Source organism: Teleopsis dalmanni, chromosome 2 (genome assembly GCF_002237135.1).
Source record: "Teleopsis dalmanni isolate 2A chromosome 2, ASM223713v2, whole genome shotgun sequence".
In the NCBI taxonomy this organism is placed as follows: Eukaryota; Metazoa; Arthropoda; class Insecta; order Diptera; family Diopsidae; genus Teleopsis; species Teleopsis dalmanni.
Genome location: NC_051847.1, coordinates 75,171,510 through 75,189,475, shown reverse-complemented (window position 1 = coordinate 75,189,475; position 17,966 = coordinate 75,171,510). Strand labels below are relative to the sequence as shown.

The window sequence follows — 17,966 nt, the reverse complement described above, 5'->3', positions numbered from 1 at the left end:
ATTCCTTGTAAATTGCTTGAAAACTTACAGTAGCTGTTTTACGTTGATGACCATCATTAGTTCTGCGACAAAAATTTCAAGGAATTCAAAAATTTTATTTGAGAAAAAAAGACTCATCTGAGTACATGTGTGCGGCATCACCTGCGTGAGTCCAACTGGAGACACACACTGGTTGTGTAGAACATAGGAGTACATTGAGTTCATTAATTTTTTTCCCTTTTTTGAATAATTAAATAATTATAGAACAATTTTCCTATTAAAGTTTTATAAATATTCTTCACCTTAATTAATTTCTTAATTTTTATTCGATTTCTATGATTTGGTTTTACTTGTAAACAATCAATCAATTCAAGACTTCACAGGAAAAAAAATTGTAGCACATATTCAAATTTAATTTAATTTATTGATTACCAGAAGGTATCATTGGAAAGAGAGATTTGAGCTTAAGTGGAAAAAATTTAGAAATTAAAAAATTGTTACACAAATTCCACACATTAAGCCTAGGTTACTAAGAAGTTTCTAATGAGACCACCTATTGAAAATCACTATTTTATTATAATTTGGAAGTAGTACTACCTTCAGTAAGCATAATTCTTGAAAGCTTCAACTTAGAATAACTTGAAATATTTCCATTTGCAATATAAATTCATAAAATTTAAAAAAAAGTTTATCTTAATAATTGAACGATCAAGTATCTTATAGATATGTTGCAAACCAAAAGTAGTCCTTTAACAAACGTTCATATATTTATATACCTACAGTATAAAATATGTACATTCATACAAAATAGCGAACTGCATATGTCTATCTTCAAGTTCTCTTCGCCTTCCATGTAAAAGAAACACTGCTCTACAGTTGCAAGGGCGTATGTCCAGTCTACTTGTCTTCGGTACTGAAACAACCACCGGTATCGTAAACAGGTGATAATTTGTGTACCTACCACCGTGTTCGATGACATTAAGTGTGGGCAAGCAAAGTGTTGATGACATTATTTATTAACTTTGCCAGCAAATAAAACAATCACTTAATTATATTTTAATTTATTTATAATGTGATCGTCTGACATAATAAATATTCAACTCGTTTAAATGAAATTCTAAGATCACCAACTGAACAAACTGGTATCCACTAATTAAAGAAAATTTATTTAAAATAAAAAAATTAATTCACTAACTTTTAATTAATTGAATTGCTAATAGAGTTATAGTTTAACATATCCTATGTGATTATATAGTATATGTATTATAATATTATTTTTAATTATTTATAATATAATGTTGTAATATCGAGTAAAATTGATTAAAAAATAATTCAAAGCATCTCCAATTCCGTGCAAGTAATGAAGGCTACCCTTGCCTATTATGAAGTCTATTACAAATCTATCAACAGAAGTGGGGCCAGAAGATCAAATTTTTGTGACACTGCGTATATTGATGCACTATTATATCCTGTCCCATCTATAAACAATGAGGAATTTTTTCACATCAGCTGTATCCAGAAAAGTCTTAATCTTTTTTATGTCAATGTTTGACCACTCTGAATAGTGGATCAAGTCTTTATAGAAAATTTTTCTTCTATACTGTAAAGAAGTAGGGCATTCTGCAAGGATATATAAGTATATTCCATTGTCTTTAATAAATAGTCTGATTTCGTCGATTGTCGAAAAATTATGTTAAATTCTTATCGTGATTACAACTCGCAGTTAAGTCGTTAAGTCTCGCAGGGAGGCAGTTAAGTCTTAATGAGACAGTATATATTTTTCCATGAAAGGTCTTATAACTGACCAAAAATAACTAGAACGGATGTTTTTTCTCAGTCATGGAAAACCATTGAAATTGAAAATCCTACACGGTGCAGTGAATTATAAATCACTTATTGATTTCTTCAAAAATTCAATTCGATATATTGTTAGCTTTTCATATAAATTTACACTTATGTTACCAATAAAGCACATAATATTTACTTTAAGGTCATTGCTGATTAATTAATATAAAACGATTACAGAACTTTTCTATTAAGAAATTAATTGTACTACTGATGTATGGCATGTCGTTTTATTTTGTTGAAATAATATACCGTTAATTTCTCCGATATCTAAACTACATAACTCTTACAGTGATAAGAGTGGGAACCATTTGTCGTATTAATACCACGTAGCTATATTCACATCATCTGTATGGTTCAAAATCCTCACTATACATTAAGACCGAAAAGTTTTCGGAAATTCTCATTTAAAATTCGCGCGCTGTATATTTTTCGATATTTTAAGTTTATGTAGTTTGGCAGCAATTAACTTAATTACTATGCCAAAAATGAGCGCGATCTGTCAGACAGTTCGTTTACGGCAGCTGTTGAAACCAGTTCACCTCAGTAGGGCGTTGCGAAAAAAACAATGGAAAAAAATATTGAACAAAGAGTTTGCATCAAATTTTGTGTTTCGAACGAAATTTCGTGTGCAGAATCGTTGCGAATGCTACAAAAGGCTTATGGGGAATCAGTTTTATCGAAAACTCAAGTTTATGAGTGGTACAAAGCCTTCCAGGACGGTCGTACGACCGTCGAAGACATTTCGCAACGCACTACTGAGGTGAACTGGTTTCAACAGCTGCCGTAAACGAACTGTCTGACAGATCGAGCTCATTTTTGGCATAGTAATTAAGGACAGTGCTGCCAAACTACATAAACTTAAAATATCGAAAAATATACAGCGCGCGAATTTTAAATGAGAATTTCCGAAAACTTTTCAGTCTTAATGTACCTTTAATCTAACCTAAACCTAATTCAATAAATTTAATAAAACTAAAATCTTATTTCTCTAGTGACCTTTACTCACAGTTAGTGCAATATCAAAACTATTTTTAAATAAAATAGGGTTCAGTAAAACTTTAAGAATGTTACCCACCCATCGATCCGTACCTTCCTGCACTCGAGTGGCATTATCTTCTCCCAGCTACATAAACATCACAATGATTACTGTCGCACCAATACTATGCACCTAGATTGACATAATCTATATTTATATATAATATATAATATATATATTTATTCTATATATATTATATATATATTTATATTATATTAATATATATACTCTACACAATACCTCTTACTTCACTTCATATTAAGGTGTAATTGGTTCCTTTTATTATCTGCTATTACAACAGCAATTTTCTTGACCCGGACTGAAAAGTTCATATCTAAAAACTGTTCTGTGATTATCAAAATTAGTAGTTTGATATTTTTAATAGCCTAATAACTCTAACTTTTGCTCTTGATAACTGGGATTTTGATCTTTATGGTATAATCGCTGGAATCTGCATTATTCATTACTAGAAGTTGGTTTTATTGGATTCTACTATTGTGATTTTTGGTGCTTTCAACTCATCAGAAAAAAAAAACATTAATAATGGGTATGAAGTATTCCGTTAAAAACATCATGGGTTACTTCAGTTATTAAGAATAATAAGAGTTATATATTTTCAATTTTTTTCTTTTATATCAGAAATATCATAACTTGTCACATATGTCATCTAAATTTACATGATCGACTTTGGAAACTGCAATAATATTTTCAATATTTCAAAAAAACAACGATCCAACAATATCTCCATAAACCGCTTCGAAAAGTTAGTTTTTAATGTTCTAAATGGGTTTCATGACCAAGAAACCAAGTGATGTTTCTTTACTTTAAATGTGACAATTTTATTTATTTTCGTAAAAAAAGTGCAATTTAGTTCAAGTTTTTGGATCAACTGAATTTTATATGCTAATATTCGCTGCATCCGTACAGTAAGTTATGTATTTATCGAGTTGGGTACCTAACCTTTCAAACACTACTGTATGTAAAAATCGATCTAGTAACAGCAATGTAGGTTAGTTATCTTCATCACGTTATTTGGAAGACGTAACCCGATTAATTATTCATTATTTTTTTAAATAAATTTTAATTGTTTCTACATATATGTTAGTATGTACTGTATAACTATATATCTCTGAATAATGATATACCAGACTGCACTAAATATAAATATCTATTTTAGTGAGAATCCGAAAAATTAATTTCTGTAATGGTGTCTATAAACTAAATTCTTTAATATAAACACCCTGTATTTATTTTGAAACTCTTTATTTTATAATTTTCATATAATTAAGAGGAAAGAGAGATTGCGAACCAAAGAGTTGAGTATTATTCATAAAGAGTTTAACTATAGTGTCAGTCAGTCGGGTACTCTAATAATTTTTTTTTAAAAAAATATATTTATTCACTTAAACATAACATGAGATATGCGGAAATGACTTTCGCTCCAAGTAGCATTTGTTTTGAATAAAGTGGATCGAGCAGATTCAGTCTCAACATTCTTATCAATTGCTTTTGAGAAAATGAAAACATTACAGGCCTACGCTAAACTCAACTATCAATTAATATTTTAATTTCTACGATTAAGAAATTGTCATAAGTTTCTTATCTCTTCCAAATGTTTTGTGATGAACACATAATAAAATTGTTTTGATTTAGTCTGAATTTGTCATCGTTTGAACTCGGTTTATTGCTTCTACGCTCCGGACGAAAAGTTAAAATTTTTATTAAAGTATCTATTAGTAAATAGAATCGCCTCAAATTACATCATACACGGATTCTAAACAATTATTAATAAACAAAAATGAAGATATTTTCTTTACTGTTAATAGCATTTATCACATGGCTGGATTGCAGTCAGGCCCACATTGCTAATATGGTTTGCTTCTATGATGCAACAAATACACAGAAAGGTAAGACCGAACTCAGAGCACATGATTTTCAAATAAATATTTTAAATTGCAATTAATTAATAGTAAAATGATTTACTTTATTATATGAGAAAGAAATGACCCGTGTTGTTCTACTGAACTTAGGTAAAACCAGCCTAATACTTCTCTTTTTTATACAAAAGGTGTATTTATAAATGAAGAAATTAGCATTTTTATTGATATTGACCGGTAGGGTCTACAGGACCGTCTTTAAACCCACTAATGTGATCGTAAAAATTTATTATGAATTCGCAATTCAAATATAAGTGAGAACTATAATGTTTCAACATTAAATTAAGAACTATTGGTAACTAATCATCTATATTCTTCTTTCAGTATTTGAGTCAAAGATATATAAAACTTAATTAAATAAAAAGCAATAATAAATTAATTGAATAAATCTAAAATTTAATATACAATTATTATGTACTAAAACTGTCTTGTTAGTCGAGAAACAAATTGCAAGAATGAAAATAAAATCTATTGCACTATCAGCTCAAATACGAAGGTTATCATATTTCATTGATCTAATTCTGTGAATATTAATTCAAAACATAATATTTATTAAAAAAATACAAAACTTCTCTTCCATTACCTAGACATACAGGGTTGTATACATGGATGGGGATTTCTCAAAGCAATTTCAAATTTTATGTGAAAAGATATAATTGAAAAAAATTTCATGTATGATGTATTTCGACATATTTTATGAAATTGGAATTCCAAATCTCTCTCTCGTATACTTCACTGTAGATACCTCTTCATTGCTATTATTTTAGTTCTATAAATTTGCCCATTGCATAAAATTTAGGACTTTCGATTTTGAACTTTAGATTAATAAACAATTACAATTACACGGATTACAATATTTGGATTTAAGAACAACTATGCAGTTCATGTGAAGTTGAATTTAGGTCCTGTATATTAAGTAAATACTTTACCTATGTACCATAAACTATATATACCACTCTACGCAAGTATATATAGTTTTAATACTTTTGTTTCCACATATATTTTTTTAAATGTTGATTTTTACATTTTATGATATGTCAGAGAAGAGAGATAACTGTTTGATCAACTTATTGAAATATAGGTGCTACATATTGTCGACTATTTCATTCGTACCGACTTACAGTTTTATCATACCGGATTCATCTAATCTAATCATACAAACAACTCAAACACCCAGAGTATTATTTCTCTGCTAAAACAGTTAAGGATGTAGCATTCTTAGTTGTCAAATCAATACTATATCTTAATTACGTGTCATAGCAGCACAGTAAAGATACTAAGATTTAATTTAATTAGGTTACATTATGTTGATTCTATTGTTTAAATTGTCATCGTAATTCACCTATAGACTTTTATAATGTAAATGCAAAATTTAGATCAAATGGTATTGTTTGTAATGTCAAGAATCCAACTTATCAAAAATGTATACATACTATTTTGTATGTTATTGTTATTGTGAACCAAAGTGTGGAAAAAAATCGAATACAATCTATTAGAACTCATTGTCAACAACTCAAACTGTCTTATAATATCACAGAGAGTACTCTTCGTATAGGTTAGCATTACAAGGTGTATAATTAATTTAAGAATTTTAATTCTAATCATCGTTTGAAATCTACTTCCTGAATTTTAGGAGTTATTAAAAATTTAGCTTTTCCTTTTCAAAAAGGTCTAATTATATTTTAATCATTTTAATTGGGCCCCCTTCTGCGCTTAGAGTAGGTCTTTAAGCCCTGTTGCGTTAATAAAAAGTAGTATAGAACCTACTTTACAGGGTTTTATTGCCTCTTCCGTAAGAATATACAATCCTAGGAGCCTATTTCGTATGTGCATTAGAGCAGGGCATGTGTGGCCGACTCTTCATACTCTTCACAGTATCTACAGTTTGCATCCATAAATGTTCCCAGTTTTGTGAGGTGGTGTTTTAGTCTACAGTGCCCTGTTAGGATTCCTGTAATGATTCTAAGTTTTTCTTTTGATAGGTTCATACAATCCTGGTATCTCTTGTTGTTATAGGTACCAATAAGTGATTTGGATTGTTTTAATCCTGGTATACTATCCCAGTAGTCTTTTTTAAAATTAATATGATAGTAATTCAACATTATGAAAATAACAGTATTGGCTTACTTTATGTTAGCTTGGAGTGGTAGCCGTGTATACCAAAGCTCTATTAAGTATATATAATAATATATAATAATATATAATTAAGTATATATAGAAATCTCAATTGTTTCTCTTGCCAAACTCTTGACTTACTTTCATGCTAATTTTATTTCAATATTATATTGAAGGTATTACTATTATAAGGTATTACTATTTGAACAGTTAGTTTGCACTATTCTTTAGCCCCACCGGATAAAAAAAAATCCCTTAGTTACTTTAAGTTAATTTAGTGAGGTTATGGTTTAAAATTTAAAATTTCTAATAAGTAATACTTAAAAGTATATTTCAATGCACAAGTCAAATATATCTCTATATACTTAATGCTGCAATTTGCTTTATCTTACGTTATTTCTAAGCTTATCGAAGTAAGTTTTACCAGTGAATATAAAACAAAACAAAAACATATTAAAATTAATTTATATAACACATACCCATTAATAAATATTTTAAATTCTATATACTTCATCAGATTCTATGGCACTATCAGATCTTGAACCAGCTTTACACTATTGTAATTATCTTGTTTATGGCTATGCTAAAATAGAACCAGCTAATCTTTTACAAGAACCATCGAAAGTGCTTGTGGATGCGAGTACAGGGCGTGATCATTATCGCACAATAACAAATCTAAAAAGTAAATATCCGAATATACGTATACTGCTATCTGTTGGAGGTGATAAAGATATCGATTTGAACTACTTGGAAACCAATAAGTATCTACAGATATTAGAAGACGGAAACAACCGTCAAGCATTTGTGGACAGCGCTGTACAGTTACTAAGAACATATGGGTTTGATGGTTTAGATTTATCATGGCAATTTCCTAAGAATCATCCTAGAAAAGTTGTAAGTGGTTTCAAGAAAGTTTGGTCTACAGTCAAAGGCTGGTTTACTAGTACAAAAAAGGTTGACGAGAAGGCAGAAGAACACAAGACACAATTTACGCAATTGACACATGCATTACGAAGTGCCTTTAATTTACATGGTTACCTGCTGACGTTGACTATGTTGCCAAATGTGGACCCAGAACGTAAGTTAATATAAAGTGATAATATAATAATGCAAAAAAATATTTTTAAAATAAGCGTATTTAATTTAATTTTACTTTTTTCCTCAGTTTTTATAGATATTCCCAGCGTAATAGAATATGTAAATTTCGTGAATTTGTGCACTTTTGATTTTCAAACACCTGAACGTGATCCTAAAATAGCTGATTATTCTGCTCCACTCTATGAAATGTACGAACGCGATCCAACTCACAATATAGAATATAACGTACAATTTTGGCTTAATCGAACAACACAAGCCCATAAAATTAATGTAGGTATAAGCACATTTGGACGTGCTTGGGTGATGTCTAAAGATTCTGGTATAACTGGTTACCCACCCATTGATGACACTAGCGGTGCAGCACCTTTGAAAAATTCTACTGCAAATCTGGGTTTGCTAAGTTGGCCACAAATATGTACATTAATTCATGCTGATAAAGATTTAACTGGTGAAAAGGCACCATTGAAAAAAGTGGGTGATCCAACCAAACGTTATGGTACGTATGCCTATCGCTCAGCAGATGACAATGGTAACTACGGTATATGGGTGAGTTATGAGGAACCTGCAACTGCAGCTATTAAAGCAGGTTATGTGCATGCTCGCGAATTAGGTGGTGTAGCACTATTCGATTTAACCAGAGATGATTATAGAGGCGAATGCGCTGGTGAAAGATATCCTATTTTAAGAAGTATCAAATATAAATTGTAAGAGTTATGATTAAAAAAATAAATATACTTTTTTTTCTCTAAAACTTTTAATATAAATGTGCATATAATTAATCACAATTACTAATCCCGATAAGACAAGCAACCACTTTATTTTAATTGAAAGTATCCTGCAGTCCACATAATGCGTGTCGGCTGCTACACGCCCTGATTTTTTTCACTTCCTTATTATCTTAACCCTTGTAATCTCTAAACAAAGTGCCTCATATTTTTCATTCGTGTAAGTGCATTATTTTCAGTTAAAACGAAATCGTCTTGTAACTCATTTTGATTGACTAAGACATGAAAGCAACCAAGAACGTAAATATATATTGATGCCAGATTTTTGTAGCATGAAAGACCTTTCATGTGCGACAACCCTAATTAGTCTTCATCACTGCAACACAGAAACTGAAGTCATTCTTCATTCATTCTTCATTCATCTTGGTATATGTAGTTCAGTGGAATACAATTCTTTTACCTTTTAACAGATGATTTTTATCGATAATTGAAAGGAGTAAGTTTGTTATGAATAAGGTTATAATAATTGAGGTAATGTAAATGACTCTAGAAAAAGACAGTTTTTTAAGAAGATACAAATAATTACTGCAGTATATGTCAATTCAATTTTCATTTTATTTTAAGCGAAAAGGTCAACTTTTCATGTCAAAGTCTCTATTAAATTTACTTTTGGTGTTGATAAGCTAGTGATGAATAATCTTACTCTGATTACTAGAAATGACGACTAATTTGTCAGCTGTCAAGTGAAGCAAATTTTAATGGAATAAATGACTCATATCCAGCATTTGAACTATTAAGTAGAGAATTTTTAATTATAATATGTACTGAGCAGAAAATATTGGGAATATTTTGACCACATATTCTAAAGATGAGAGTATACGTTTTAGAAGAGTCAGTCTATATAATTTGGAGAAGTATTTTCTAAAGCAAACGTTTAGATACTGAGTCTTTCTTAGGACTTTCGGGATTATAATTAATATGGCACTAGAAATAGGTCACCATTTTATAACTAATAATTGTTATGGTTATCAATATTTTATTATTCAGTTATATAAATATTATTATATATAATAATAAAATATTACTTATAAATAAATAAGTATATAATATTGCTTGATTCCTATTAATGCAAAAAGAATAACAATAGCAATAATAGCATTAGCAATAATTAATTTTTTGATTGAACTCTTCTTAGACTTCCTAAATCTGAGTTAATATTGGTAATACAATTCGATATTGGTTGTTGCGTTCGCCAAGGAATCACCTCTCATACTTAGGTCACTTTAGATGAGATGAGATATTTAAATGCAAGACATTTAAATATTTAAATTATTAGTTTAATTACTTGTTTTATTACTGCTCACAAGTCTGCTTTAGAAACTGCGTTATGATTTAACAATTGTAATATTGTTATAGCTAAAGAGGTTAATCTAAACCTTGTACATCTGCCATACTTTATATATAATATATAATACTATAATGACATATGTATAAAAATGTGATTAGTGTTAATTCAAACTTAAGACACACTCTAAAGAATTATTCAAAAATAAAAAAGTTTGACATTTTTTATAACAATTTACCATGTGGACGGAAAAGACCGAATAGAACTGCACACTTGATTGAAGAAATACCCTATCCATGTAGTATACTCCAAAAACATGTGGAACTCGCACCATAAATAACAAAAACATGTGGAACTCAAATACTGTTCTTAAAAACTGTCAAGATTGTCAAGACGTTAGTACCAAAAAAAATTATAATTATATATCTAAACTCTATATGTCAAAATTATGAGTTGTTATATACATTCATACCATTTTTTCCAGAAGAGAAGAGAACATACTTATTTGTAGCGCCCTAAAATTAAGTTATCATCAAATTATAAATTTTGTGACCACCAACATAATTTTAAGGATAATTAATGCAAAGTCACTGCTTTACTGATGGTTTTTTTTATCATTATTTGACATATGGAAAGAGTCTTAATGATGAGTGTACGTGTGGCCTACATATTAAAATAAGACGAAATATATGTATTATATAAAAACAATGAAATTTGAACTCTTAAATCGGTTCAAGTATGCGCCAAGCAAAATCTACTACAAAATCTGGCAAAGTTATAAAAATAAAAAATCGCACGATCATCAATGTAAGAAGGATCACATTCCCTTAACTCATCAACATTAACGTTGAAATCAGTAACATTAAATGTAGCCTCTTTTGCTCTCTTAATTTGACACATCACAAGATCAAGTGTCACTGATGATCTTCGGGTGACTTGTGCGCATGAAGCGTCTTGTAACCTGCCACTACCTCGAAAGTGCTACAGAAAGGCTTGCTGTCACGTGTGGTAGGAGTACCAGTATGAGGAATACTAAAAGGTAGAGAAGTTAATGAAGAACAAAAAATGTTAATCCTTCTCAGTGGTAATGTAAACGCATTTCAGTATCAAACTTATTTGTGTTCCTTTAATAATTTAAAACCTAAAGTGCATTCGTGACTTTAATATTAAAATAAAAAAATTTAATACTACTTTGCCCAACAAAATTATTGCTTTGCTTACGTTTCAGTGGCACTGATCGCATTTTAATTCGTATTTATACGTGAGTGGAGAGTGGCGTGGGCTCAAGGGGTTTTTGAGCAAAATAAAAATATATATAAGAATTTGTTATTTATAATTGTTTATAAAAATATTTGAAAAGTTGAACAAAAAAGAATCAAATAAGCCAAGTAAAATTTACAATCAAGAACGAAGTTATTCTCAGAGAATAATATCTTTAAGAAGTGACGAAAAGTAGAATAGAGGATATGAAAATATAATACAAGGTGTGATCACAATATCACTATGAAGACCAGGCAAACGTAGAAAATTTCAATTCATTAAGTAGCTCTTTTGAAGGTCTTGAGTTAGAGATAAGAACAGGTATACATTTGGTAACGAAACTATCTCAACAGAGAATGATACTTGTACTATAAAAACTTCACAGGATCTCGCTTTTAATAGTATTTATAGCAAATTGTTTTTTTTAAACGTTTCCTAGAAATTAATATTTAGTGACTTACGTGCTTTTTTGAAATAAACCTCAATTATATCGTTATTTCTAGTAAATATTTGTCATCATTAAAGTGCGATTCTGAAAAGTTTGAGAAATATTTGCTCTTAACAGATACTTAAAGTTTCAATTTTTAATCTAGAAAACTTTCAGTTTCTTATAAAACGGTGATATATATATGATATGTGATATGTATAGATATTTTGCACAAAAATGTCATTTAATCTTATAATTACTTTGCGTTACTTATAATCTTAATCTATTCTACAGAAATGGATATTTATCTCACAGAGAGGTAAGACTATTTCACTTGTTGATTAGCATATACAGTGTCATGGATTTGTTGAATCACTTATGTTATTATAGTAGCTTTTGAGTGATATTTATGTGGACCTTGATTTGAAAAACTTGCATATATAAAAGTTACTAAAATTTTTTATCTTGTTAGCTAAGAGTACTGTATCGTTCTATTTAGCCTTAATAATCTGTGTGATAGTCATTTAAAAGAAAGGAATTTAAGACACCGAACAACTTTAACATACAAAATTTCTATTAACCCTACTATATATCAACAAACTGTATCATAAATACTAAGCAAATTCAATTTGATATGCTTGAAACTACTTAAATACACATGGAAAGTATAACGAGTCCTTTAAAGCCTGACTATAGCTAGACTATATCTCAGCTGTATCTCTGACATTTATATTACAATATATGCATTCAAATTTATTGCTAGTAATTATTAAATAAATGTGATAGTAGAGTAGCTATCAAAAAAAAGCAATATTCGTATATTATTAAATTATAATTATTATATCATAAAAAAATTATTATAAGCAAATTCAAAATCTAATATAGAAACCATCAAGGCTGATTCCATTTATTAATAGCCTTATGATAGATAAAAACTACATGCTCGGTATTAGCACAATAGATCATTAGAGTCGTGCTGTATGGGAAACTATACATCATGCTTCTGGTGGTCTTTGATGGTTTTGTATTATTCCTTAGATGGGTCTGTCTACTTAGTTTAGGGAGCTTAACATTCGAAAATATATATATGAAATATTTAAAAAGTTGTGATTGACACTTATGGTGATGCATAGTTTCCTCAATTAAATATTATTTAATAATAATTTATCGACCATTCAATTCCCAGAATATATTGAGAATTACCTTTAGGATGACGTACTAAAGATTTGTCACTATAAATTTTATATATTTATTAATAATAAAAGTTTTGTATGAGCAAATATAAAAATTGCTAGTCAGTAAAAATAAATAGTCAAGAAGAGGGAGAATCATTTGCAGCTGGTTTACTGAGAAGAATTTCCAGCCGTACTCCTACAAAAATATTCTTAAATTCTAAAAAAGTAATAAAAGATTGGGTCATAATAGTCTAGAACATCACCTAAATAGTCTTCGAGTATTTGCTAAATCGGAATGCAGGTGATGAGATGAGAAAACAACTATGCATTTTTTCTTTGTGACTGTCCAGCTTAAACTACGCATAGAAGAAACTTATTTCATATGAAATTTCTGTCATCAGAACTGATTAAGAGCTCTTCTCCAGATTTAGTCCTGGACTTTGTTCACAAAGTTTTAAAAGGTTTTGTGTAATTAAAAGTGAATTTGGTAGGACTCGTCTGGCCACAGTACTGGGTGTTGTACGATTTCACGACAGTAGTAAATAAGATAAATAAAATTCATAAGAATAAAAAAAATTTAGTCATAAGTTTTTAAAAAAAATTATTAACTACTGCACTGCTTCCTATTTCAATTACTTTAAATGTTAATGTCAAATTTTCATTATTTAATTCAATCTCGCACATATCAAAACAACATTATTACGCACTTATAAGCAATGACCTAATACCAAAACATGGACTCCCTCGTACTTATGACCAAATTTTGATATTCGTCGAGCATTTTAAGACGAATTATGCCTATTAAGTTGCATTCACGTTTTCGGTTATTAATTGGTCCTTATAAGAGTAGCTGGATTTATTGTATATAAATATTTCTTCCTGCCTTCCCGTCTCCAACTTAAGAGCGGCAGTTGTGTCATTGTTGTTGTTATTGTTTGATTTTACGATATACGGAAGAGCTACATTTTGATATTTTTTTTTTTTACATGCAAACGTCACTCAATTGATACGTGAATGTGGGATTGTACATTAAAAATTTGTGTGAGCCGCTGTATGACACGGATTAATTGGACCACCAAGACGGGTTGCTTCTGTCGTCAATCGAGGCGTGCCTGTGCATTTTTTATACTTTCAATTTTATAAATCCCCTATATAATGTGTAATATGTGCAATATGTAATGAGTACTTTGAAGATTATTCGAGATAATGCATAATATCTCTATGTTAATATATCTAATGGTGCCTAATAAATGCACTTATCTTATTAAGTATATATAATAAATGAATTTTTAATGAAAATAATAGATATGACTTAACCTTTTATTTATCATTATTAATATATAAAACGTTTTTAAATTCAGTTAAAAAATCTTTTTTGATTTTGATTTTATAAAATATAGATTTTAAAATAATTTTTTCTAAAATTATATTTATAAAGAGGTTTTTTCGAACAGTAGCGAACTACAACAACAAAAATTTTATTTTTTTATATTATTTTAATTAATTGAATTTTTGACTGACCATACAGCTGTTTCGAGTATTGCCAAATACCTATCATCAGTGATCTTGGAAATAATTCTTGTATTTAATTCTTTGTAAATAATTATTTTTTGAGACTCCAAGTACCAGGATTCGAACTCGGGTCCTGCCAAAAGTGAAGGAAATTTATAAATTATATTTATAAATTTTAATTAAAACATAGACTTCTCTCACATATGAAACCATTAGAATTTCTGGTTTTTATATATATTATACTTATAATAAATTCATTTAACTAGAAAAAATTACTACTGACATAAACAAAAGAATAAACCGATGTATGCGAAGAAAAATACCACAGTATTGTGGTAAATTTAACACAGTAGCCTCTTTAGGTATCCCTATTCATCATAAGAAAGGCATTGTTTTCTTCCCGAAGAAGAAGTCGTTGTGCTATTATTGAGGAAAGGAGTGAGTCATTAATTATGGTAAACATTCAATTTTATTTTCTTCCACGAAATATCAATTTTAGTCGAAGGAAACTATTTTCAATGTAGTTTGTGAGTTTCTTAAACATAATCCTTTTTTGTTTAGGTCTTAAAAATAAGATAGTTTCTTGTGTATATTTTTAAAAATCATCATTAATTTTCTTCAATTAACTTTTGTGTAATTTGTGCAAGTAATGTTTTGATTGTTCAGGAATTATTTCCCAATATTCCCCCAAGACGCCATCAATTTCTGTTTTGACAGTTTGACTGTTTTGAGATTTGAAGTGTGTCCAATTAAAGATGGCATTAATATGAAATGGAAAATTATTAACTGCCACTGTGTAATGATTCGTAAATATGCACTGGACAGATGTTCCAAAAAGTTATTTGTGTGAATCTTTATCTTATTAAAAATAAGAAAAATTAAATAATTATGCAGATTGTTTCAAAAATAAAACTAAGTTTTATGTAGTATTTTAAGAGAAAAATAATTAACAAAAATCTGTCAATTATTTTTTATAAAATGTTTAAATAGAAGAGAAGAATTCATCAAACTTCACATACTTAAATAAATTTACTTAATATCTGAAGAATCATTTTTCCAACTAAAACATGTATATGATCTATTAATTCTATTAATTAATTTTCTATTTATTAATTTCTTTAATGGGTTGGTTGATGCTGTTAGCAGTAGAGTTTCTTTCACTATGCAATTAGCTCATAATAACTATATTGTGCTAGTAATAGAGAAAACTATTCATTTTAAAACTTGAGTAAAATATGTATGTGAGGATTTTAGACTTTTATGTATAGTGGCATGTCATAATCAGGTTAACTTTCCTTATTTAAACAGGACTTATTAAACTTATTCCTCCTTTACTAGCAGATAACTGTAAGCTAGTCCCCTGTCAAAGTTACTACGAGTCTTACCATTTCGATCCTAATCTCACTACACGGTAAGATCTTTACTCGCCATAGATCATGGTTTGACCATGTTATTATGACTTTTTGTAGTCAATTTTTGTCTTCAATTTATGTTATACCAATCTTATAAACTAGTTTGGAATGTGTATATTGATTTCCATTTTGCTCAATAAAGTTAAGGAAATTTGAGCTTTTCTGTAATTTTAATAATTCAAATATATTCTGAATTTTCTTTTGCAAAAGTCTACTTATTTCAACATTGTAATGATGATCAATTCTTTTTATAGTTACTTATTGTTGTTCACGTTACGTTATGACTTTTGTCAAAGAGTAAGTATTGCCATGTTCTTACATGGGAGTAGTTGCCAGAATGCTACAATTTTTCAATCCTCTTCAATCTTCTTTGAGTTGGAAGCGCCGTTGTCTTCGAAAATGGTTGTTTTTTCCCTCTAGTGATACTCTAGTATCACCCTATGCAAGTCACTTATCATGCCTGTTCTGATGTATGGTGTAAAAGCGGGGACAATTACCAACAGTAGTTAGGAGCATTTGAAAAAAATTTTTTCGGAAGATCTGTGGTTTCTTACACGTTGACAACAAATATTGAATATTAATAAAAATTCAGCGGCTTCGCTGGCTTGGTCATGTCGTGCTCCGGCTAGAAATATATTTAATTCGGTTTCCGAAGGTGGAAAACGCGGTAGACGACGTCCGAACATTCGGTGGATAGACCTATTGACCACCCACAGCGAGTCAGCAGCAACTGGAAGCAGCGGTAGTTGGCCTAAGTAAAACTCTTACAAGCCAGTGAACCCAACATTATCTATTATATTCACTGGTAATCTACTTAATACTCCATAATCCAATATTAGTACTTATTTCAATAACTTTGTCGCATATCAAACTGTCCACAAACTATGTAATATACACTTTTTAATTAATGTATAAGTATACCATATAATAATTTTAATTTCATTTTCATTGTATTTCTCTTTAATTAAAGGCGCGGCTCCATAAAATTTCTGGTATCCTTGACGATTTTATTAAATTTTTAGATGAAATTTTTGTAATGTGTTTATTGCTTTTCGAAATATTCTCTCGTACTTCATGACATTTTTACTTATTTACAATGACATGATGTCCTTTTTATTAAGCACTAAGCTGGACATGCGTGACTAATAAGGATACAGATAACAGAAGGGTTAAAAGTGATATCAAATGAAGAACAAATAAAATTTAATAGCAATTCAAATCAAGGCGTAAATATACACAAAGTTTACGCAAATACCTATATGTCTTTTTACTGGCATTTGAAAACCTTAACAAATCGGATTTTAGGGTTCGGTTTAATTACAGTGACCTATTTTAGCTTTTATTAAAATCATTAATTATTTTAATTAAAAAGAAACACCATATCGTTAAGTTATAATTTCATGTTAAGAGTTAACATTTAATTAACTCTATTGTTAACTCTATGGATTTGCTTCACAAACTGTAGAATCAGAGTTAGTCTGATGATAATTATATATGTATGCCAGCAATAAATGTGCTATTTATTCAATTACAACTTAATTTATACGCAAATTACACCATCAGTTGATGTAAAGCTCACATGTCGATTAATTTTCTTGTAGCTACACGTCATTAAATTTTAATGAGTTTGTTTAACATTACGAGGAATTCCACTGAAACATTAGCTTACGGCGGCTTAGCGCCTAGTTTACCTGCGGTCGCCTTAACGAAACCGCGCTGTACCGGCGAATGGAGTAGTATGAGGCCAATATTTAGGCTGAACTAAGAGTTGTTTTGCATGTTAACAAGTTACTTCCGTTTCGAGCGAATTACTAAGCTCGCATAAAAATTCTTAAACTAAATAATCTAGGATATTGCACAGAAACGGAATAAAATACACATTTCCATATGTCAAATGTAAATAAAATATTTTTATTACATAATTAAAGTAGCAAGTAAATAAAATAAAACTCCGTGAAGGGCAGGATAAAAAAAATGAAAGTAAAAATTTTTTGAACTACACCTATTTCAGTGAAATTTTCCTAACACAAGCAATGCAGACACTAGACGCTTAAATGGAAGTAGTATATTCCATACCAGGCGCTTGAATATCCCAAA

The 17,966-nt window shown here is 29.5% G+C and overlaps 1 protein-coding gene across 1 annotated transcript; it reads left to right on the top strand.

Moving 5' to 3' along the window:
• The first annotated feature begins 4,536 nt into the window (after positions 1–4,536).
• Positions 4,537–8,745, top strand: LOC119685532 (chitinase-like protein Idgf5). Its single transcript, XM_038099836.1, has 3 exons — positions 4,537–4,770; positions 7,433–7,993; positions 8,081–8,745. The coding sequence occupies exons 1-3, from the start codon at positions 4,662–4,664 to the stop codon at positions 8,719–8,721; spliced, it is 1,311 nt and encodes a 436-aa protein (XP_037955764.1). The 5' UTR covers positions 4,537–4,661; the 3' UTR covers positions 8,722–8,745.
• Positions 8,746–17,966: the final 9,221 nt, after the last annotated feature.

Excerpts from the sequence above, each read along its gene's own strand:
- LOC119685532 (XM_038099836.1), top strand. The coding sequence starts at position 4,662 with ATGAAGATATTTTCTTTACTGTTAATAGCATTTATCACATGGCTGGAT. Across the intron at positions 4,771-7,432 it reads TGCAACAAATACACAGAAAG|ATTCTATGGCACTATCAGAT; the intron begins GTAAGACCGAAC and ends ATACTTCATCAG. Across the intron at positions 7,994-8,080 it reads GCCAAATGTGGACCCAGAAC|TTTTTATAGATATTCCCAGC; the intron begins GTAAGTTAATAT and ends TTTTTTCCTCAG.